Source organism: Oncorhynchus masou, chromosome 6 (assembly GCF_036934945.1).
Source record: "Oncorhynchus masou masou isolate Uvic2021 chromosome 6, UVic_Omas_1.1, whole genome shotgun sequence".
Classification (NCBI taxonomy): Eukaryota; Metazoa; Chordata; class Actinopteri; order Salmoniformes; family Salmonidae; genus Oncorhynchus; species Oncorhynchus masou.
In genome coordinates, this window is record NC_088217.1 from 59,925,080 (window position 1) to 59,950,071 (window position 24,992).

Genomic DNA, 24,992 nt, shown 5'->3' on the forward strand with positions numbered 1-24,992 from the left:
CTGTAAGCGCAACCCCCACCTGTGGACGTCGGGCCCTCATACCACCCTCATGGAGTCTGTTTCTGACCGTTTGAGCAGACACATGCACATTTGTGGCCTGCTGGAGGTCCTTTTGCAGGGCTCTGGCAGTGCTCCTCCTGCTCCTCCTTGCACAAAGGCGGAGGTAGCGGTTCTGCTGCTGGGTTGTTGCCCTCCTACGTCCTCCTCCACGTCTCCTGATGTACTGGCCTGTCTCCTGGTAGCGCCTCCATGCTCTGGACACTGCGCTGACAGACACAGCAAACCTTCTTGCCACAGCTCGCATTGATGTGCCATCCTGGATGAGCTGCACTACCTGAGCCACTTGTGTGGGTTGTAGACTCCGTCTCATGCTACCACTAGAGTGAAAGCACCGCCAGCATTCAAGTGACCAAAACATCAGCCAGGAAGCATAGGAACTGAGAAGTGGTCTGTGGTCACCACCTGCAGAACCACTCGTTTATTGGGGGTGTCTTGCTAATTGCCTACAATTTCCACCTGTTCCATTTGCACAATAGCATGTGAAATTTATTGTCAATCAGTGTTGCTTCCTAAGTGGACAGTTTGATTTCACAGAAGTGTGATTGACTTGGAGTTACATTGTGTTGTTTAAGTGTTCCCTTTATTTTTTTGAGCAGTGTACTTTTTACTCCATACATTTTCCCAGACACCCCAAAGTACTCATTATGTGTTGAATGCCTAGCAGGACAGGAAAAGGATCCAATTCATGCACTTCTCAAGAGAACATGTGGTCATCCCAACTTCCTCTGATCTGGCAGACTCACTAAACACAAATGCATCTTTTGTAAATAAGTGTTGGCGTGTGCCCCTGGCTATCCGTAAATAAAATAATACAAAATAAAATGGTGCCGTCTGCTTTGCTTAATATAAGGAATTTAAAATGATTTATACTTTTACTTTTGAGGCTTAAGTATATTTACAACCAAATACTTTTAGACTTTTACTCAAGCAGTATTTTACTGGGTGTCTTTCACTTTTACTTGAGTAATTTCCTATTAAAGGTATCTATACTTTCACTCAAGTATGACAATTGGGTACTTTTGTCACCACTGCCTGGAAGGAGAAAAGAAAGCAAGGATATTATCAAGAAGTATTGGACAGAGATGATCATAACAGGAACCAGGAAGTACACATAGGAGCCAAGTGTTTGAATTGTGTCATTATGGCTGCATTCAAAATGGTACCCTATGCCTGAGAATGGCACCTTCTATCCCCATAAAGTGCACTACCATTGACTCGAGCTTTCCATTGGCTTCACAATGCAGTTATACTTTCTGAAGAATCTTGACATCACCGTCTCATCCTTCATTATCTGATCCCAGAAGAAGAGGAACTTATCCACTGCACAACCATGCCCACGATCCATTTAAGATAAGCCCCGATTTGTTATGGAACTAAAGGAATGGTGTCTTAAATTTGTTATTGGCTTTAACTGTGTTTTTCTTTTTATAGGGCAACCAAGTAATTACCTCCCCTACATCTGGGAACACTTTTCCAGCTGTCTACTGTCTTTACAGACCTCCCCTCCATCCAATGTAATTACCTTGTGTGGCAATGTAATGTCTTGGTCTATGATACCCCTGTGAGAAAGAGAAGAGAAAAAAGAAAACCCTAAGGTGTACTGTAACAGCGCAAGGTCCTTTTCAAATAAGATCAAATCCGAGCCTCTTCATTTTCCTATTCGCCAAAATAATAGGCAATTCTGTCATATTGTTCCATCGAGACAAATTGCCTTGTTCAAATGAATATATCAATTTCATATCATTAATATGACATTGTCATTTAATCATATCAAGTGGGAACGTGAGTGAAAAAAACACATTTTCATATTCATTCATACTATTGCAAACACTGTTAGATAAATTAACAATCAACACAGTCGAGGCTCCTAGGGCTAGAGCCAGGCATAACAGTCAATTTTACCAGCGGATCCTGGCACAATCGACCGTCATTGTTTTATTAGAGGAAATGGGGCTTGATGACATGATTATAGATACAGCTGTAATGCCGACTTATACTGATGCCGTTTCTCGAAGTGCAGGACATTCACAGCCCCCTAAGCATAATAGAGACAATCATATGGACATTGTCATTATCGTCATTGCAGGATGCTTTCATCCAAAGAACAGCAAATACATGCTCAGAAGCGTTGTGTTTGCAGCAGATAATATGCCAACTAAGGCACTGCATCTCAGTGCTAGAGGCGTCACTACAGACCCTGGTTCAATTCCAGACTGGCACACAATTGGCCCAGCGTCGTCCGGTTTAGGTTTTAGCCGTCATTGTAAATAAGAATTTGTTCTTAACTGAATGGCCTACTTAAATAAAGGCTAAATAAAAAATAAAATAGAGGCACATAAGCAGCATGATCTACTACAGTACCCATTATGCTCTGTGCAATGTTTTATTGTATCTTAGTAAAGATCTGGAGTGAAAATAAGACATTATGACAAAAAGTAGCAGTCCATTCCCTTCACGTCTCCGCTGCCTCATACTTACGTCTATGTAGTTGGCATTCATGTAGTCCGAGTGGGGGTCTCCATCTAGCAGTTGCAGTCTGACACGAGTGTGGTCATCTGTGGGGTCAAATATTCACAAAGAGCAAGCCTAAAGTTACATTTACCCATTTAAGGTTCACACAACAACACCTGAACACCATGTCTGAGGACTACGCCTGTGCTCCAAATGGCACCCTATACCTTACTTCCTTACATAGCCCTGGTCAAAAGTAGTGCACTAAATAGTGAAAAGGATGCCATTTAGTACACAGGCGCTGCTACCAAAGATTATATGCAAAACACACCCTTGGGAGAGAGACTGATTTGTAGTATTCTAATGGCAAAATACCCATTTGTAGGCACCGTATAAGCATCAGTCACTCTGTGTAGTATATTAAACCCATGGTACCGATTACAGAGACATGTTTCTTCCTCTTTGTCAGCGAAACGATTTCCATCTCGAAACTGTCAAAAGCGCCACGAGGTCCTTACACAGAGAACATGACTAATCTCACTGCATGATTGAATTAGTTGCTTCAACCGCAAAATCTACCTATCTCTCCACAAACACATGACCCATTACTGTAATTTTGACATGTTAAATCTTCAGTGTGAGTCCACAGGGCTTCCTCTTGGCAATGAAGTGAGTGATGATGATGGCAGTGGTGGCAGGATCTGTTAGAGGAGGAAAGGACCTGATGATGATGGGAGGATGGGTAACACACTGCTTTTGTCTCACTTTGATCTGTGTGAAGTGCAAATGTGCTGGCACCGCAGCATGTCTCATGACTGATTTGGTTGAAAGGCCCAGCAGCCAGCCAGCCAGCCAACAAGGTATACATTGACGAGGATAGATTCATATCTGCACTTATCACAGATATTGGCCCATAATCCGGGGTTATTTTCTTTCTGATCTCTCTTTACTGGGCAACGATGGTTAAAAACCAACATTCTGTTGGTCGGCCGAGCGACTCTCCTCTTTCCCCTTTCTACCTCTCTTCTCACATAACCCCCTTAAGCCAGGAGACCATCTGCATGCACCCTGCCACAGATGCATGGCATGCAGAGAGACAGAGTTAACTTAACAAGACTGTGTCAGCTGTCACAAGAAAAGCCTGCCTAAGGGGGGCCTCTCCTCAATCCGTGCCCAGAGTGTTGCGTATAATTGGGCAAGGACTGGATGCTCCGGTGTGGATGCTGGCTGGGGATGGACTGGCCAGGGTAACACTTTATTTGGATAGTCCATCTGTAGTAAGGTTGAATCCCGGGAACGGGTTACCGAGATTTACCCCCCAAACACACTCACTTTTCCAGAGATAAATAACTGTGAGAAACCGATAAATTATGATACATTATTTATATCAACAGTATGACATGAAATGGAACTGTTAAATTATATGTGATAACGAAATCTGGCTTCTCTATGGCCTTCTCTCTGCTATCTGCATGATCAATCATCAACGCTCAGGGTAGGGAGCGCAGTTCACAAAGCATCGCATAATAGTAACTTTTTTTCTTGTGACTGGTAGGCCTACATTTTCATCAGCGTAATCTATTCTACAGCAATATAAGGACTGAATGCACGTCTAATTTACGCATCTCCATCTGGCTTTCAGGGGTCACCTTAATTGTTAATTATTGCAGCAGCAGAGTTTTAAAGGAGCCAATCACTTGAATATCATTGCTTTAAATTAGTTAATACGCAAGCATTCTCTAGCAACCTTTCGCTCTCCATTAATTGCATTCAAATTGCATCCAAAATAGATAATCCTGTTAAAAATAGATTTTTTTGATATGTTGGAAAATTTATTGAACATTAAATACAGAGATATCTAAATTACATAAGTATGCACACCCCTGAGTCAATACATTTACCTTTAGCTTTGATTACAGCTGTGAGTCCTTCTGGGTAAGCCTCTAAGAGCTTTGCACACCTGGATTGTACATTATTTGTCCAATATTCTTTCAATAATTCTTCAAGCCTTGTCAAATTGGTTATTGATCATTGCTAGACAACCATTTTCGAAGTCTTGACATAGATTTTCAAGCAGATTATGTCAAACTTGTGACTCGGCCTCTCAGGAACATTCAGTGTCTTCTCACGTCAGTGTAGATCTGGCCTTGTGTTTTAGATTAATTCATCTCCCAGTGTCTGATGGAAAGCAGACTAAACAAGGTTTTCCTCTAGGATTTTGCCTGTGCTAAACTCCAATCCATGTATTTTTTATTTTGAAAAACATTGTCACGCCCTGGTCGTATTATTTTGTGTTTGTCTTCATTTATTTGGTCAGGCCAGGGTGTGACATGAGTTTATTGTGGTATGTTTTGTCTTGGGGTTTTGTGGGGTGTTGGGTGTGTTGCTTAGTGGGGTTATCTAGCAAAGTCTATGGCTGTCTGGAGTGGTTCTCAATCAGAGGCAGGTGTTTATCATTGTCTCTGATTGGGAACCATATTTAGGCAGCCATATTCTTTGAGTATTTCGTGGGTGATTGTTCCTGTCTCTGTGTTCACCAGATAGGCTGCATAGGTTTTCACGGTCCGTTTGTTGTTTTTGTATTTGATCGTGTTTTTTTTGTCGTCATTAAACATGTCTCAAAAATACCACGCTGCATTTTGGTCCGCTTCTCCTTCACCAGACGAGAACCGTTACAAACATCTCAATCCTTAACGATTACACGCATACCCATAACATATTGCAGCCAAAACTATGATTGAAAATATGGAGAGTGTTACTCAGTAATGTGATATATTGGATTTTCCACAAACATAACACTATTACTTTAGTGCCTTGTTGCAAACAGGATGCATGTTGTAGAATATGTTTTATTCTGTACAAGCTTACTTCTTTTCACTCAGTCAATTAAGTTAGTATTGTAGAATAACTACAATATTGTTGATCCTCAGTTCACTCCTAACACAGCCAATAACTAACTATTTTAACGTCGCCATTGGTCTCATGCTGAAATCCCTGAGCGGTTTCCTTCCTCTCCTGCAACTGAGTTAGGAAGAAAGCCTGTATCTTTGTAGTGACTGGGTGTATTGATACACCATCCAAAGTGTAATTAAGACTTTCACCATGCTCAAAGGCATATTCAATGTCTGCTTTTCTTTTTTTACCAATCTACCAATAGGAGCCCTTCTTTGCGAGGCATTGTAAAACCTGGTCTTTGTAGTTGAATCTGTGTTTGAAATTCACTGCTCGACTGAGGGACCTTATAGATAATTGTATATGTGGGTTTCAGATATGAGGTAGTCATTTAAAAATCATGTTGAACTATATTATTGAACACAGAGTGTGTCAATCCAAGTAATTAGGTGAATTTTGTTAAGAGATTTTTTACTGATGAATTTATTTAGGCTTGTCATAACAAAGGGGTTAAATACTTATTGACTCAAGACTCGTTTAATTTTCATTCTTCATTCATTTGTAAAAATTATAATAATTCCACTTTAAAAATTATGGGGTATTTTGTGTAGGCCAGAGACAAAACATCTCAATTGAATCCATTAGAAATTCAGGCTATAACACATTAAAATGTGGAAAAAGTCTAGCGGTGTGAATACTTTCTGAAGGCGCTGTATATTTAGCTAATGAATGATGGGTTATGCATAATCTTTAAACTTATAGCCTCTGTCTCTTGCACAATATACACCTGCGCTCCGCTGGCCTCGCCTTAAAAAAACACTCCTTAGCACTTGGACTCCCAGGTGCCTCGCCTTAAAAAAACACTCCTTAGCACTTGGACTCCCAGGTGCTTATAATAATAGATTTTTCAAAGAGAGATGCAAGCTCTTGTTTTCTGAATGTTAAATACAGCAGCCCAATTGAACTCACTGGGAGTTTCAATAAAGAGAGAATGCGCGATGGCGGCAGGCTATAGCAGTTTTTTAATCAGACTATCGCCCATAACCACTCAATCTTCGTGAAGAGACGTGAAAGCCGTCGACATCTTATTCTACTACTATATCATTCAAGCATGCCATTATAATGATGAAGATCAAGGACAACTACACTTATTTCATTTAACTGTAAAAAGCAAGAAAGGAATTAAGCAAAAATAGAGAGAGAAAGAGATTGGCTAACATTAGGGGAAATTATGAAAGGTAGCCTATACAGTGGGGAGAACAAGTATTTGATACACTGCCGATTGTGCAGGTTTTCCTACTTACAAAGCATGTAGAGGTCTGTAATTTTTATCATAGGTACACTTCAACTGTGAGAGTCGCAATCTAAAACAAAAATCCAGAAAATCACATTGTATGATTTTTAAGTAATTCATTTGCATTTTATTGCATGACATAAGTATTTGATACATCAGAAAAGCAGAACCTAATATTTGGTACAGAAACCTTTGTTTGCAATTATAGAGATCATACGTTTCCTGTTGTTCTTGACCAGGTTTGCACACACAGCAGCAGGGATTTTGGCCCACTCCTCCATACAGACCTTCTCCAGTTCCTTCAGGTTTCGGGGCTGTCGCTGGGCAATACGGACTTTCAGCTCCCTCCAAAGATTTTCTTTTGGGTTCAGGTCTGGAGACTGGCTAGGCCACTCCAGGACCTTGAGATGCTTCTTACGGAGCCACTCCTTAGTTGCCCTGGCTGTGTGTTTCGGGTCGTTGTCATGCTGGAAGACCCATCCACGACCCATCTTCAATGCTCTTACTGAGGGAAGGAGGTTGCCCCATCCATCCTCCCCTCAATACGGTGCAGTCGTTCTGTCCCCTTTGCAGAAAAGCCTCCCCAAAGAATGAAGTTTCCACCGCAATGCTTCCGCAATGCGGTTGGGATGGTATTCTTGGGGTTGCACTCATCCTTCTTCTTCCTCCAAACATGGCGAGTGGAGTTTAGACCAAAAATCTCTATTTTTGTCTCATCAGACCATATGACCTTCTCCCATTCCTCCTCTGGATCATCCAGATGGTCATTGGCAAACCTCATACGGGCCTGGACATGAGCTGGCTTGAGCAGGGGGACCTTGCGTGCGCTGCAAGATTTTAATCCATGACGGCGTAGTGTGTTACAAATGGTTTTCTTTGAGACTGTGGTCCCAGCTCTCTTCAGGTCATTGACCAGGTCCTGCCGTGTTGTTCTTGGCTGATCCCTTACCTTCCTCATGATCATTGATGCCCCACGAGGTGAGATCTTGCATGGAGCCCCAGACTGAGGGCGATTAACCGTCATCTTGAACTTCTTCCATATTCTAATAATTGCGCCAACAGTTGTTGCCTTCTCACCAAACAGCTTGCCTATTGTCCTGTAGCCCATCCCAGCCTTGTGCAGGTCTACAATTGTATCCCTGATGTCCTTACACAGCTCTTTGGTCTGGCCATTGTGGAGAGGTTGGAGTCTGTTTGATTGAGTGTGTGGACAGGTGTCTTTTATACAGGTAACGAGTTCAAACAGGTGCGGTTAATACAGGTAATGAGTGGAGAACAGGAGGGATTTTTAAAGAAAATCTAACAGGTCGTGAGAGCCAGAATTCTTACTGGTGTCATGCAATAAAATGCAAATGTATTACTTGAAAATCATACTATGTGATTTTCTGGATTTTTGTTTTAGATTCCGTCTCTCACAGTTATAGTGTACCTATGATAGAAATTACAGACCTCTACATGCTTTGTAATTAGGAAACACTACCGATTTTGCAGGTTATCAAATACTTGTTATCCCCACTGTATATGCATCAGCCTACTAATTATAAAATATTTAAATTCCAAATTAAAATCACATTTACAAGCCTATAATTGTAACTTTGTAGGACACATTTCCTGGACTAGTATCCCATGTTCTCTCGCCGCTTCCTGGTTTGAATGAGGTGCGCAATTCCAGTCATTATAATACAGTATAATATAATAAAGTACAGCAATACAGTCACACTCAAAAATGTTAGCCTACTGGAGCTTTTAATTTATTTACCCAAGAGAGCATAGCTACACCTATGGGCTTTTATGTTTTTCTGTCATGTGTCATATGCGGTAGCATATACAGTATATTATATATGCTGTATTAGATAATGGCACAATCATTTGGGCTTTAATGTATCACTCATCAGGCTCAGGTGGCATCTGGTTTGAATTGTCATGCCGATAGAACACTCATATGCCTTGAGCACCACACGCCTCAAGCATACTTCCAATAAAACCCATTCCTCATACAGAGGGGTCCTGAACTCATTGCTGATTCATGCTACTGACTCCTCGACTGAACTATTGATTCTCTTTTGCTGCTCTGTCATCTTTTTCACTGTTTCTTGTAAAAGTTTGGTGCAAGGGATTGTTTACTTTGGACTTTTCAAGAACTGGAATTCTGGGGAGCAGTTTGGTCTTGAGTAGAAGGCATTTCTGATTTTGTAAACTAAATTTGTATTGTGTTTGTCTAGCTCTATTCAAATCCAGACATATTTTTCTGCTTTATATGCTTTAGAATGACACTTCCAGTTTTGGTGGGAAATACTGGGTTATCTTGGAGAAAAGTGATTTAGTCTCAGGATGGAACATTTGCAAAATACCGGGAAAAAATTAAACCCTAATCTGTTGATGATCTACAGGCTATTTACAGACTATAAATAGAATGTAAACTAACTATCCCTAACCCTAAAATGAACCCTTACCCTAACCCTAACTCTAACCTTAACCCTTACCCTTATTCTAAACCTAACCGTAACCGCAGCAAGCAGTTGCTTATCAACATATAGTTTGTTGATAGTTTGACCATCTGTAAGAGCATCTTACCTATGGTAAAATATTCACCATCTTCTCCATCAAGATTACTGAGCAGGATTACTGGGTCTTTCATTCCAGCCCTGACGCACCCAAGCCAGGATCCTGGATGACGGCTGGCAGGGGGTTGTGTGAAGGAGGCAGGACATTCTTGGAGCCACACAGTACCCCGCTCACACAAGGTTTCCCTGTACAAGCCTCCAGGCTTTAACATTCATATGCCTTGAGCACCATACGCCTCAAGCACACTCCCAATAAAGCCCATTCCTCATACAGAGGGGTCCTGAACTCATTACTGATTTATGCTACCGAGTCCTTGGCTGAACTATTGATTCTCTTTTGCTGCTCAGTCGTCTTTTTTGACTGTTTCTTGGAAAAGTTTGTTGCAGGGGCTTGTTTACTTTGGATTTTTCAAGAACTGGAATTCTGGGGAGCAGCTTGGTCCATATGAACTTGAGTGGAAGGCATATCTGATTTTGTATACTAAATTTCTATCGTCTTCATCTGCTGTCTTTAAAATTCTGTCTCTGAGACCTACAGAATATCATAATCACCATTTCACATTCTAAATCAGGCAAAAGTTAACATTGTGCAATTCTACACATTTTGCCATGGGGCAATGTTGCCCTTTTAATGCATGTTTTAATGCATTCTAAATCAGGCAAAAGTTAACATTGTGCAATTCTACACATTTTGCAATGGGGCAGGGAAGAAAATGTACAGTTTTACAGCTAATTTCCTGAAAATCTTCTTATTTTGCCATAGAGTAGAGAGAAATGTTTGCAGTTTTTAACATGAAATCTGAGTGAGAGTGAGTGAGAGACCCCCTGTTAATGGGGGACCCCCGTGATAAAGCCTACTACAAGTTTAAATAGCTAGCAACTAGACTAATTTACCAATCTACAAACATTTTACTGGCATGGGCAAATTGAGTGACTATCAGTGACTGACTTTACAAAAAGAAACTGCTGATGCACAAACAAATTGATCCAAGGACATGGTCCGCCAGTTGTCCATGCCTGGTCTAGGACTACAGTGAAAAGGCATGGCATGTTTAAAAACACAGCATCGTCAAAATGAATTGCTGATTGAGGGGACCTGGCTTCTCTGTGTAACGAGTGGTATGTCACAGCTCCATTAATCACTAAAGCCTATGTAGTTTCCAGAGAGTTTATACATTGCCACTAAACTGTCAATGTGGCTGAATGCATTATGGACTTTAATAGCCTGTTAAAGTCAGCCCTCCTGGAGTTTCTGCTGTCAAACAGGCAGAATGCTGTTTCCAAGCTGATTGTCCCGCAAAGCATGCTGGTAGTCGACTGATCCGATTTAAACCTGTTCGGCAGCTCAGAGATTAGACTCTGCCTCGAGGTGTACCTGAGAGATGCTGAGGGTTTCATCAACAACGCTAACTGTTTACTTTGATCCTGTTCAACGAGAAGCCCATGTTTGGTCAAGTGTCATCCAGATGGGGAGCGGTTAACAGTGGAGGTAGAATATATAGCAAGGAGAGGAGAAGGGAGGTGTTCGCCCAACAGGGAATATTGAAATGTACTGTTAAAATATACTGTAGGTTATATCAGACTTTTTGTAAACTAGACAGTCTAAGGATCAGTGGGATCCTTTAAATAAATAAAAACTATTTTCTCTATTAGTTTCTCTATTATTATCACACATTGTAGCTCTTAGCACGACTAGAAGCAACTACATCACCGGATTCCTGCCGTAAGCTCTGGTCCTTTGCCTTGGATCATCGCAGCTAGCTAGCTGCTACCGAGTGGCTATAGTGACTAACACCATTGTCCCGAAGCTAGCACCAGTTAGCCTCGAGCCAGGCGTATCTCCCGGCTAGCAAAAAAAATTACTCCAGCTACAATACCTCAATTCGCCTGGAACCTTTGTCAACATGGAGCTCCGCCGATCCGCCACGACTGGTCTGCCGACGTAATTCCGTCTGATGTGCCCTCAACCGGCATTTGTTGGATGTCAGTGAAGACGCTTCTGCTAGCCCTGGCCTGTTAACTTTAGGAACGCCGTGCCCCCGCTTTCTAGCGTCGTAACGACTACCTAACGGCTTCCCTGTTTAATATTTTGCTGTTCACTGGACCTTATGATCACCTGGCTACATAGCTGATGCCTGCTGGACTGTTCATTAATCACGGTACTCCATTTTTGTTTATCTGTCGGCCCCAGCCTCGAACTCAGGCCCTGGGTGTAGTTAACTCTGGGGGCGCAATTTCATTTTTGGATGAAAAACGTTCCCGTTTTAAACAAGATATTTTGTCACAAAAAGATGCTCGACTATGCATATAATTGATAGCTTTGGAAAGAATACACTCTGAATTTTCCAGAACTGCAAAGATATTGTCTGTGGGTGCCCTAGAATGGGAGCTACAGGCAAAACCAAGATGAAACGGCAACCAGGAAATCAGCAGGATTTTTGAGGCTCAGTTTTCCATTGTCTCCTTATATGGCTGTGAATGCGAGAGGAATGAGCCTGCCCTTTCTGTCATTTCCCCAAGGTGTCTGCAGCATTGTGACGTATTTGTAGGCATATCATTGGAAGATTGACCATAAGAGACTACATTTTCCAGGTGTCCGCCCGGTGTCCTCCGTCGAAATTGGTGCGTCTTTTTCAGCTGCTGGTATTTTTCCATGCGATTCTGAGGGGAAAGCAGGCTTCCACGAACTGCATATCAATGAAGAGAAAAACACCTTGAGGATTGATTCTAAACAACGTTTGCCATGTTTCGGTCGATATTATGGAGTTAATTCGGAAAATGTTTGACGTTTTGGTGACTGAATTTTCGGTTCGTTTCGGTAGCCAAATGTGATGTACAAAACGGAGCAATTTCTCCTACACAAAGATTCTTTCAGGAAAAACTGAACATTTGCTATGTAACTGAGAGTCTCCTCATTGAAAACATCCGAAGCTCTTCAAAGGTAAATGATTTTATTTATTTGGTTATCTGTTTTTTGTGAAAATGTTGCGTGCTAAATGCTACTCAAAATGCTAAGCTAGCTTGCAATACTCTTACACAAATTAGTGATTTGCTATGGTTCAAAAGCATATTTTGAAAATCTGAGATGACAGTGTTGTTAAGAAAAGGCTAAGCTTGAGAGCAGGCGCATTATTTTCATTTTATTTGCGATTTTCAGAAATCGTTAACGTTGCATTATGCTAATGAGCCTGAGGCCTTATTCATGATCCCGGATCCGGGATGGGGAGTATCAAGACCCTCTCTACCCATTCATTGCCATTTTACCCGTTGTTGTCTTAGCTGATTAGCTGTTGTTGTCTTACCCGTTGTTGTCTTAGCTAGCTCTACAAATCAACACCTGTGATTGCTTTATTACTCGCTGTAGGTCTCTCTCTAATGTCAATATGCCTTGTATACTTTTGTTTAGGGTAGTTATCATTGTTTTATTTTACTGCTGAGCACCTAGCCCCACTCAACATGCCTCAGATATATTTTTTGTCCCACCTCCCACACATGCAATGACCTCACCTAGCATAACTAGTGCCTCCAGAGATGTGACCTCTCTTATCGTCACTCAATGCCTGGGTTTACCTCCACTGTGCCCGCACCCCACCATACCCGTTTGTACATTATACCCTGAATCTATTCTACCACGCCCAGAAATCTGCTCCTTTAATTCTCTGCCCCCAACGCTCCAGATGACCAGTTTTGATAGCCTTTAGCGGTACCCTCATCCTACTCCTCCTCTATTCCTCGGGTTAACCCTGGCTCTGTCTGTCACCAGGCGCTATATTTTGTTGACTTCTGTAACCATAAACTTGACTTCTGTAACCATAAAAGCCTTGGTTTCATGCATGTTAACAGAAGCCTCCTCCCTAAGTTTTAGTCACTGCTTTAGCACACTCAGCCAACCCTGAAGTCCTAGCCGTCTCTGAATCTTGGCTTAGGAAGGCCACCAAAAAATTCTGAGATTTCCATCCCCAACTACAACATTTTCCATCAAGATAGAACTGCCAAAGGCATTCCTCCGCACCCCCCGCAGAGACTTGCCCAAGCCTCCCCATTTTCTCCTTCACCCAAATCCAGATAGCAGATGTTCTAAAAGAGCTGCAAAACCTGAACCCGTACAAATCAGCTGGGCTAGACAATCTGGACCCACTCTTTCTAAAATTATCTTCTGCCATTGTTGCATCCCCTATTACTAGTCTGTTCAACCTCTCTTTCGTATCGTCCGAGATTCCTAAAGATTGGAAAGCTGCCGCGGTCATCCCCCTCTTCAAAGGGGGTGACACTCTAGACCCAAACTGTTACAGACCTATATCCATCTTGCCCTGCCCTTCCAAAGTCTTCAAAGGCCAAGTTAACAAACAGATCACTGACCATTTTGAATCCCACCATACCTTCTCCGCTGTGCAATCTGGTTTCCGAGCAGGTCACGGGTGCACCTCAGCCACGCTCAAGGTATTAAACGATATCATAACTGCCATTGATAAAAGAGAGTACGGTGCAGCTGTCTTCATCGACCTGGCCAAGGCTTTCGACTGTGTCAATCACCGTATTCTTATCAGCAGAATCAACAGCCTTGGTTTCTCAAATTACTGCCTCGCCTGGTTCACCAACTACTTCTCAGATAGATTTCAGTGTGTCAAATTGGAGGTCCTGTTGTCCGGACCTCTGGCAGTCTCTGTGTTGGTACCACAGGGTTCAAACTCTTTTCTCTGTATATATCAATGATGTCGCTCTTGCTGCGGGTGATTCCTTGATCCATCTCTACGCAGACTACACTATTCTGTATACATCTGGCCATTCTTTGGACACTGTTAACAAACCTCCAAATGAGCTTCAAGGCCATACAACACTTCTTCCGTTGCCTCAAACTGCTCTTAAACGCTAGTAAAACTAAATGCATGCTCTTCAACAGATTGCTGCTCGCACACGCCCGCCCGACTAGCATCACTACTCTGGACGGTTCTGATTTAGAATATTTTTATTTATTTTTTATTTCACCTTTATTTAACCAGGTAGGCTAGTTGAGAACAAGTTCTCATTTACAACTGCGACCTGGCCAAGATAAAGCATAGCAGTGTGAACAGACAACACAGGGTTACACATGGAGTAAACAATTAACAAGTCAATAACACAGTAGAAAAAAAAGGGGAGTCTATATACAATGTGTGCAAAAGGCATGAGGAGGTAGGCAAATAATTAACACTGGATTGATAAATGATCATGTACAGGTAGAGATATTGGTGTGCAAAAGAGCAGAAAAGTAAATAAATAAAAACTGTGGGGATGAGGTAGGTGAAAATGGGTGGGCTATTTACCAATAGATTATGTACAGCTGCAGCGATCGGTTAGCTGCTCAGATAGCTGATGTTTGAAGTTGGTGAGGGAGATAAAGGTCTCCAACTTCAGCAATTTTTGCAATTCGTTCCAGTCACAGGCAGCAAAGTACTGGAACGAAAGGCGGCCGAATGAGGTGTTGGCTTTAGGGATGATCAGTGAGATACACCTGCTGGAGCGCGTGCTACGGATGGGTGTTGCCATCGTGACCAGTGAACTGAGATAAGGCGGAGCTTTACCTAGCATGGCCTTGTAGACGACCTGGAGCCAGTGGGTCTTGCGATGAATATGTAGCGAGGGCCAGCCATCTAGAGCATACAAGTCGCAGTGGTGGGTAGTATAAGGTGCTTTAGTGACAAAACGGATGGCACTGTGATAAACTGCATCCAGCTTGCTGAGAAGAGTGTTGGAAGCAATTTTGTAGATGACATCGCCGAAGTCGAGGATCGGTAGGATAGTCAGTTTTACTAGGGTAAGCTTGGCAGCGTGAGTGAAGGAGGCTTTGTTACGGAATAGAAAGCCGACTCTTGATTTGATTTTCGATTGGAGATGTTTGATATGGGTCTGGAAGGAGAGTTTGCAGTCTAGCCAGACACCTAGGTACTTATAGGTGTCCACATATTCAAGGTCGGAACCATCCAGTGTGGTGATGCTAGTCGGGCAAGCGGGTGCAGGCAGCGATCGGTTGAAAAGCATGCATTTGGTTTTACTAGCGTTTAAGAGCAGTTGGAGGCCACGGAAGAAGTGTTGTATGGCATTGAAGCTCGTTTGGAGGTTAGATAGCACAGTGTCCAATGACGGGCCGAAAGTATATAGAATGGTGTTGTCTGCGTAGAGGTGGATCAGGGAATCGCCCGCAGCAAGAGCAACATCATTGATATATACAGAGAAAAGAGTCGGCCCGAGAATTGAACCCTGTGGCACCCCCATGGAGACTGCCAGAGGACCGGACAGCATGCCCTCCGATTTGACACACTGAACTCTGTCTGCAAAGTAATTGGTGAACCAGGCAAGGCAGTCATCCGAAAAACCGAGGCTATTGAGTCTGCCGATAAGAATATGGTGATTGACAGAGTCGAAAGCCTTCGCAAGGTCGATGAAGACGGCTGCACCGTACTGTCTTTTATCAATGGCAGTTATGATATTGTTTAATACCTTGAGCGTGGCTGAGGTGCACCCGTGACCTGTATGAAACCTAGGCTTTTTCGATCACAAAAGTCAACAAATGAGGGTGCCTGGGGACATGCAGGGCCTGGGTTTACCTCCACATCACCCGCGGAACAGAGAAGGAGTAGTATGAGGGTTCGGCTAAAGGCTATCAAAACTGGTCGCCTAGAGCATTGGGGACAGAGAATAAGAGGAGCAGGTTTCTGGGCATGGTAGAATATATTCAGGGCATAATGCGCAGACAGGGGTATGGTGGGGTGCGGGTACAGCGGAGGTAAGCCCAGGCACTGGGTGATGATGAGAGAGGTTGTATCTCTGGACATGCTAGTTGTAATGGGTGAGGTCACCGCATGTGTGGGAGGTGGGACAAAGGAGGTATCAGGGGTATGAAGAGTGGAACTAGGCGCTCCATTGTGAACTAAAACAATGATAACTAACCTGAACAACAGTATACAAGGCATATTGACATTTGAGAGAGACATACAGCGAGGCATACAGTAATCACAGGTGTTGAATTGGGAAAGCTAGCTTAAACAGTAGGTGAGACAACAACAGCTAATCAGCTAGCACAACAACAGCAGGTAAAATGGCGTTGACTAGGCAACAGGGCCGACAGATAAAACATAAACAAGCAGAATGAGGTACCGTGATTAATGGACAGTCCAGCGTGCATCAGCTATGTAGCCAGGTGATCAGTGTCCAGGGGGCAGGGAAGCTGGATTAGTGAGTGTTATCCAGGTTAAAAAAAACTAACAATGACTAAATAGCTTTTAGCTAGTTAGCTAGTTAGCTTCTGGAGGTTCTTGAGTGTGTTCTAAAAATTAACAATAATAGCGATTCTGTATCACATTGGGTGAGGCAGGTTACCGGAAGGTATGAACAAATTAAAAATCGGAAAGAGATAAGAGAGTAAATATGTGTCCAGTGAGTGTTTGGGACGAGGCGATTCAGACGGTTAGCAGGCCTGTGCTAACAAGCTAACAGTTAGTAGGCCGGGGCTAAACAAGGTAGCAGTTAGCAAGCCGAAATAGCAAGCCAGGGCTAGAGAGTTAGCCTTTGGGGGATGTCGCGATGGGGTGAGTGTTTATTCCTCTTCATGCGGTGACATCGATAGACCGGTCGTGGGTCCGGGTAATTGTAGCCCAGGAGTATGCTACGGTGGTAGGTATTGTAGCCCAGGAGTATCCTACGGAGGTAGCACAGGTGCTCTGGCGGGGCTAGCTTCAGGCTAAGTGGGTGGAAGCGCTAGCCAGCAGTAATCGTCCGGGGTTGCGGTTTAGCTAAATAACTAGTTGTGAAGATCCAGATGTACCGTTTGCGGCGGGAATCCGGGGGTGAAAAAATAAAAAAATAAATAGGTCCGTTATGCTCTGGTTAGAGTCGCGTGAGCTTTTCGTGCTAAAGGTTAGCTGATGACCGGTTAGCTGAAGACCGCTAGCATAGCTGGTAGTTAGCTGGCTAGCTTCAGTTGAGGGGTTCCGGTTCCGAAGTAAATATAAATACTAAATACTTTAGGAAAAAAGAAAAATAGCTACATTGGGTGAGGCGGATTGAAGGAGAGTATTTGGAAGCTGAGGTTTAGCGAAATGTTTTAAAAGATATGCGAAGAAAAAATATGTAAAAACGAAAAAGGACGAAATATACACGGGACAAGGGACACGACACGTCTTACTGCTACGCCATCTTGGATAGCGATGTGTGGACAACTACAAATACCTAGGTGTCTGGCTAGACTGTAAACTCTCCTTCAAGACTCAATTTAAACATCTCCAATCCAAGATTAAATCTAGAATCGGCGGTTTACATACACCTTGGCCAAATACATTCAAACTCAGTTTTCACAATTCCTGTCATTTAATCCTAGTACAAATTAACTGTCTTTGGTCAGTTAGGATCACCACTTTATTTTAAGAATATGAAATGTCAGAATAATAGTAGAGAATGATTTATTACAGATTTGATTACTTTCATCACATTCCCAGTGGGTCAGAAGTTTACATAAACTCAATTAGTATTTGGTAGCATTGCTTTTAAATTGTTTAACTTGGGTCAAACCTTTCGGGTAGCCTTCCACAAGCTTCCCAAAATAAGTTGAGGGAATTTGGCCCATTCCTCCTGACAGAGATGGTGTAACTGAGTCAGGTATGTAGGCCTCCTTGCTCGCACATGCTTTTTAGTTCTGCCCACACATTTTCTATGGGATTGAGGTCAGGGATTTGTGATGGCCACTCCAATACCTTCACTTTGTTGTCCTTAAGCCATTTTGCCACAACTTTGGAGGTATGCTTGGGGTCATTATCCCTTTGGAAGTCCCATTTGCGACCAGGTTATAACTTCCTGACTGATGTCTTGAGATGTTGCTTCAATATATCCACATAATTTTCCTGCCTCATGGAGCCATTTATTTTGTGAATTGCACCAGTCCCTCCTGCAGCAAAGCACCCCCAAAACATGATGCTGCCACCGCCTTGCTTCACAGTTGGGACGGTGTTCTTCGGCTTGCAAGCCTCACCCTTTTCCCGCCAAACATAACGATGGTCATTATGGCCAAACCGTTCTATTTCTGTTTCAGCAGACCAGAGGACATTTCTCCATAAAGTACCATTTTTGTCACCATGTGCAAATGTAATCCGTAGTCTGGCTTTTTTATGGCAGTTTCGGAGCAGTGCCATATTCCTTGCTGAGTGGCATTTCAGGTTATGTCGATATAGGACTCATTTTACTGTGGATATAGATACTTTTGTACCTGTTTCCTGCAGCATCTTCACAAGGTCCTTTGCTGTTGTTCTGGGATTGATTTGCACCAAAGTACATTCATCTTTAGGAGAGAGAACGCGTCTCCTTCCTGAGCGGTATGATGGCTTCATTGTCCCGTGGTGTTTATACTTGCCTACTATTGTTTGTACAGATGAACATGGTACCTTCAGGCGTTTTTAAATTGCTCCCAAGGATGAACCAGACTTGTGGAGGTCTACAATTTTTATTCTGAAGTCTTGGCTGATTTATTTTGGTTTTCCCATGATATCAAGCAAAGGGGCAATGAGTATGTAGGTAGATATGATATACATCCAGAGGTACACCTCCAAATGTCTCAAATTATGTCAATTAGCCTATCAGAAGCTTCTAAAGCCATGACATTATTTTCTGGAATTTTCCAAGCTGTTTAAAGCACAGTCAAATAGCGTATGTAACGTCTGACCCACTGGAATTGTGATACAGTGAATTATAAGTGAAATGATCTGTCTGTAAACAATTGTTGGAAAAATGACTTGTGTCATGCACAAAGTAGATGTCCTAACCGACATGCCAAAATTATAATTTGTTAACAAGGAATTTGTGGAGTGGTTGAAAAACGAGTTTTAATGACTCCAACTTAAGTGTATGTAAACTTCCGACTTCAACGATATCTCACTAGTCATCCCTGCCTTTCCTTCCAGTTCTCTGCTGCCAATGACTGGAACGAATTGCAAAAATCGCTGAAGTTGGAGACTTATATCTCCCTCACTAACTTTAAGCATCAGCTATCTGACCAGTTTACTGATCGCTGCAGCTGTACATAGCCCATCTGTAAACAGCCCATCCAACTACCTACTTCATACCCATATTGTTTTTATTTACTTTTTTTGCTCTTTTGCACACCAGTATTCTTCTTGCACATCATCTGCACATTTATCTTTCCAGTGTTAATTCGCTAAATTGTAATTACTTTGCTACTATTGGCCTATTTTTTGCCTCACCTCCTTACTCCATTTGCCCACACTGTATATAAACTTTTCTATTGTGTTATTGACTGTACTTTTGCTTATCCCATGTGTAACTCTGTGCTGTCTTTTGTTGCACTGCTTTGCTTTATCGTGGCAGTTGGAAATGAGAACTTGTTCTCAACTGCCCTACCTGGTTAAATAAAGGTGAAAAATAAAATTTAAATAAACAGAAATTACAAGCTATTAATCATAATATCTCATAATTATACTTCAGTTACATCATACAGTTGTTAATACCAAGAGTTTCATAACCTCACTCAATTAGGTCCTATTTACTGTATGCTATGGATATTTGATCAATGCTTCCTAAGAGTTGTATTTTGTTTTACATTGATGCTAGGTGCAAAAAAGCACCCAGTAAACTTTGGGGAAGTGAGTCAAGGGAATTCTAATCATCAGTATTCAGTCAATACATCAGAGGATTTCTAAGGCAACAACTTCAAGGCAAGCTCTGAAGATACTTCAATGTTACGTGCCGGGAATGAATGCCAGTTATATGAGTGACTTGCAAAGAGCCTACGCTTTGACAGACGTGCACACACACATGAAGCCCAACTTGAAGGGAATCAACTATCGGCGAGCCGTCAAGAGTGTTGGAAACATCGGTGTTCTTTTTAATGGAAATTAACAACTGGGACAATTACTATTCAGGGAGCACTTCTTGGCAAGGCACCTTCTGACAGTGTTACACATAATCCAAAACACATTCTGGTGAGTGACCGTTTGTATAATAAAATGCTCTACAATCATATACGTCAGTTGAGGTTGTGTTGTTGACCCAGTCATTGGGCAATAGTGCGGTATTGGTTCATGTCTGAAGCAGATTGCATCAGGTAAAGCCCTCCCGATTGCTTTTCCTGGAGAGAGAGAGGGTATAATTGTAATGACAACGAATATCAAATTATCTTGATTGACCCAACGGCAACATGGGAGCTGCGGTCCACTTTGAAAACCTACTATCAATAACAACCACAGCACTCCATTGCAATTAAATATAAACCATCCGGTCAGCAAGCATCTCTGAAATTCCCCCAGGGATGAATGTGCTTTGTTCCCAATAAATAAGCAACATTTTTGTAACTTAAGAGCTGTTCCTACCTAAAACAACTGAAACGCTACAGCAAGGGACAATTCTGGACAAGAGGAAAATAAAATGAAAAGAACAAAGGAATCTGAAAATATTTGTTTGATAGGTTCCTGTAGGCAGTTCTGATTCACAGGTTTGCCGCCCAATTCCTCCAGTCTCTCTGATATGTAAATGTTTGCCAATAACACTTTTTATTTTGGTAGTCGAGTCTGCTGAATTCTAAATGACCATATGGGAGGCTTTATGTTTACACAGTGTGGGGGGGGATACACAGAAGAAATGGAATGGAACAGCTGCCTATTTAATTAAAAGTATTCACCGTTCTCCTCGCAGTTCCATAAATTGTCATAGGTAATCGGGCAGCGTGAGTGGCTGGGAGGGAGAGCTTAGTAATGATTAACATTTTCGTTAGATACTGTGTGGATGTTTGAGTAGAAGCCTGGTTGGCACGGGTTGGAGGAAATTCATCTTTCCATCAAAACTTCTACTCAAATTATCCATTTAAATGTCTCAAAATAAGAGGCGAGGAGGGGAAATAGAAGACATTCTGAATTTTCCAGACAGAGAAGGTGACAATCTCTTATACAGAGTGACTGTTCAAGTTTGCAGAGTGAAACTTTCAAAAAAACAACATATTTTGGGTCCAACAATTAACTATGGATCACTCTTGGCAGACTTATCATGTGAAATGAAGATACCTACAGTACTTTCTCAGTGTTTTTTCAAAAAATGTAATGAGATATGAAGCATTTGTACAAGCATGCAGTAAGATGGACAGTTTCCATTACAAGCTCATGTAATTAAAACACTTTTACTAATAGAAAATGTATCATAATTCCTGTTGGCTATCAGCATATGACAGGCTATTTCATTTTAGAGAAAGTTTTCATTTAAAAGCCTTCACTTGTAAGAAGTGTCTCGCCAGCAACATCTAAACCCTTAATAAAAAAAGTATTAATGTCATTGGGGCAATATGCTACTCTTGTATCGCATTAGGAGCCTTGGGTTCTCTAACAATATGACATAATACTCTAGACAGCACTGTTTTCAAAGACTGCAGTATAATTAAAACAACTTGTCGGAGGGTTGAAAATGTCGTTCTCTTATGGGAAAAAAAATCAGATAATTCCAAAGGGTATAAGCCAGTATTAACTGCGAGACCTTTTGTTTGCAAAGGAGTAGAGCATGTTTAATAATAATACATGGGACTTCTATAGCACTTTTCTATGACCGAAAGTCGCAGACAAACAGCAGGAAACAAAGAGAAGGCTTAAAGACGCCATCAACGTGGTGAACGTTACACTTGGTTTGTTTTTATTAAACACGTTTATTAAGAAACAGATCTAAATCAAAGTTGACGTTTTATAGCTATGGATTCATCTTCGATGGTATAATGTCGTTGGCAACAATTTGATGTGCATTCAGTCACCTACTGTGTGGGTGAATAATAAGGATCCCAAATAAGGAAATAATGTGGGTGGAAATAAATCAAATATCAAACAAACTATCAAAAAATAAATAAACTAAACAAAATCAAACTGCTTTTCTGTGAAAAACTCATTCTAATCAGGTCCCTACACCAGCTTAAAAGACACCTGAAAGGGTGGTACATGTCCTATCAAAAATAGTCCTTGCAGTGCTTCTGCCGGGAGGACTTGGAGCCCCCAAAAAACTTCTCTGCTGCAGATATAATTGTATTTATTTATTTTATTTAACAAGGCAAGTCAGTTAAAGAACAAACGATTATTTACAATGACAGCCTACCCCAGCCAAACCCTAATGACACTGGGCCAATTGTGTGCCACCCTATGGGACTTCCATGTGTAATTCTGTTGTTGTATGTGTCGCACTGCTTTGCTTTATCTTGGGCAGGTCGCAGTTGTAAATGAGAACTTGTTCTCAACTAGCTTAACTGGTTAAATAAAAGGTGAAATACAAAAATGAAAAATTGCCAATCACGGCTAGTTGTGTCACGATCGTAGTGAGGAGACCAAAGCGCAGCGTGATTAGAATGCATACTTTTTAATGAATGAAGAAGAACACTTAACTATATAAAACTATATAACTATATAAAACAACAAACCGAACGTGAAGCTATATAATGCTCATTCTAGCCCGGCCAATGCGAGGAGCTGGAAGATAGCGCACCGGGCTAGAAATGTGCACTGGAGACACCATGCGCATCTCTGCATAACACGGTGCCTGACCAGTTACACGCTCCCCACGGTAAGCAGGAGGAATTGGCTCAGGTCTCCTACCTGACTTAGCCAATCTCCTCGTGTGCCCCCCCACCTCAATTTTTTTTATTGGGGCTGCCTCTCGGGCTTCCGTGCACCCTTATATCTTCGTCGTTCCTCCATTCTCCTGTATCCCTCCTCGCACTGTTCCAAAGAATCCCATGCAGGCTCTGGCACTCTCCCTGGATCAATCGACCAACTCTCAATCTCCTCCCAGGTTGTTAACCATTCGTCCTTCTCCCGGGTCCATTTCTCCATTAAGCGTTGTTCCTCCCAATCACGCTGCTTGGTCCTTTTAAGGTGGGTTATTCTGTCACGATCGTCGTAGTGAGGAGACCAAAGCGCAGCGTGATTAGAATACATACTTTTTAAAGAATGACGAAGAACACTTAACAAACTATATAAAACAACAAACCGAACGTGAAGCTATATAATATTAGTGCAGCCACAGGCAACTAGGCATAGACAATAACCCACCAAATACCCAAAGCAGATGGCTGCCTAAATATGGTTCCCAATCAGAGACATCGATAAACACCTGCCTCTAATTGAGAACCAATCTAGGCAACCATAGACATATATAAACACCTAGATGATAAACAACCCCATAAATCTACGAAACCCCTAGACAGTACAAAACACACACATCACCCATGTCACATGACCTAACCAAAACAATAAAGAAAACAAAGAATACTCAGGTCAGGGCGTGACAGGTTGTGATACAGCCTGGAATAGAACCAGGGTCTGTAGTGACACCTCTAGCCCTAAGATGCAATGCCTTAGACTGCTGCACCACTCTGGAGGCCATGCCTCCTGAGTTGATGTCCAGCTTCTTGGACTTCTTAGACACTTGTGCTGTACAACTAATCACTGTGGCTATAAATGCGACAAAATCCACTTTCTTCACAACGAGATCACCCGATTGATCACCCGATTGACTTAAAACACAATGCATCTACTGTACCTCCAGATCTTCAAAACTGTTGCCTCTTGCCCCTTTGAATCTCTTCACCTCCACACAGGAATCCTGCTGCACAGCCCTGATCCTTGACACCTCGACATCTTTCACCCTAACAGGACACTCAAGGAAGTCCGGAGTATGATCCCCACCACAATTGCAACATTTTCCATTGACAGATTCTTCAATACTATAATTATTTCATCTGCAAACATTTGAAACGTAACCAAATTATCCTTTACAATTCCCACCCTAATGGTTTGGACACAAATGCTCTCACCGCATACCTCACATGTAAAAGTTTCACATATTCAGGTGGAGTCTCCTCAAACAACAATAAAATAAATAGGCTTTTCTCCTTTCTTCCATTTACCATCCGGGTATGGCGACGTGCACTGACTACTCCTGGGATTTTCTGACTAAGGTACTGGTCATCTATATCCAGCAAGACCCCAGCTACGGTGCATTCAGAAAGTATTCAGAACCCTTCCCTTTTTCCACATTTTGTTACGTTACAGAAACGTACAGAGAGATCCATGATAAAAACCTGCTCCGGAGCACTCAGGACGTCAGACTGGGGTGAATGTTCACTTTCCAACAGCACAACGACCCTAAGCACACAGCCAAGACAATGCAAGCGTGGCTTTGGGACAAGTTTCTGAATGTCCTTGAGTGGCCCAGCCAGAGCCCGGACTTGAACCCGATCAAACGTCTCTTGAGAGACCTGAGAATAGCTGTGCAGCAGCGCTCCCTATCCAACATGACAAAGCTTGAGAGGATCTGCAGAGAAAAATGGGAGAAACTCCCCAAATACAGATGTGCCAAGCTTGTAGCGTCATACCCAAGGCTGTAATCGCTGCCAAAGTTGCTTCAAAAAAGTACTGAGTAAAGGGTCTGAATACTTATGTAAACGTTTTATTTTATTTTAATTTATAATAATAATAATATAACATTTCTAAAAATGTGTTTTAGCTTTGTCATTATAGAGTATTGTGTGTAGATTGATAAGGGAAAAAAACAATTTAATCAATTTTAGAATAAGGCTGTAACGTAACAAAATGTGAAGACATTGAAGAAGTCAATAAATTATATAATAATTCTCGTAGGAAAGGTTTTCATCTTTAGCTCATAATGTTTGTACAGTACCCATCAAAAGTTTGGACACACCTACTAATTCCAGGATTTGTCTTTAT

The 24,992-nt window shown here is 42.0% G+C and overlaps 1 protein-coding gene across 1 annotated transcript in view; it reads right to left on the reverse strand.

Moving 5' to 3' along the window:
* The window catches only part of LOC135542364 (receptor-type tyrosine-protein phosphatase T-like), a 553,030-nt gene that overhangs the window by 82,718 nt on the left and 445,320 nt on the right, over positions 1-24,992 (reverse strand). The window contains exons 19-20 of the mRNA XM_064969287.1: positions 2,539-2,615; positions 1,583-1,619 (exon numbers count right to left, since the gene is read on the reverse strand). Coding sequence (XP_064825359.1) covers positions 1,583-1,619; positions 2,539-2,615 — 114 coding nt within the window. The remainder of the gene's footprint in view (positions 1-1,582; positions 1,620-2,538; positions 2,616-24,992) is intronic.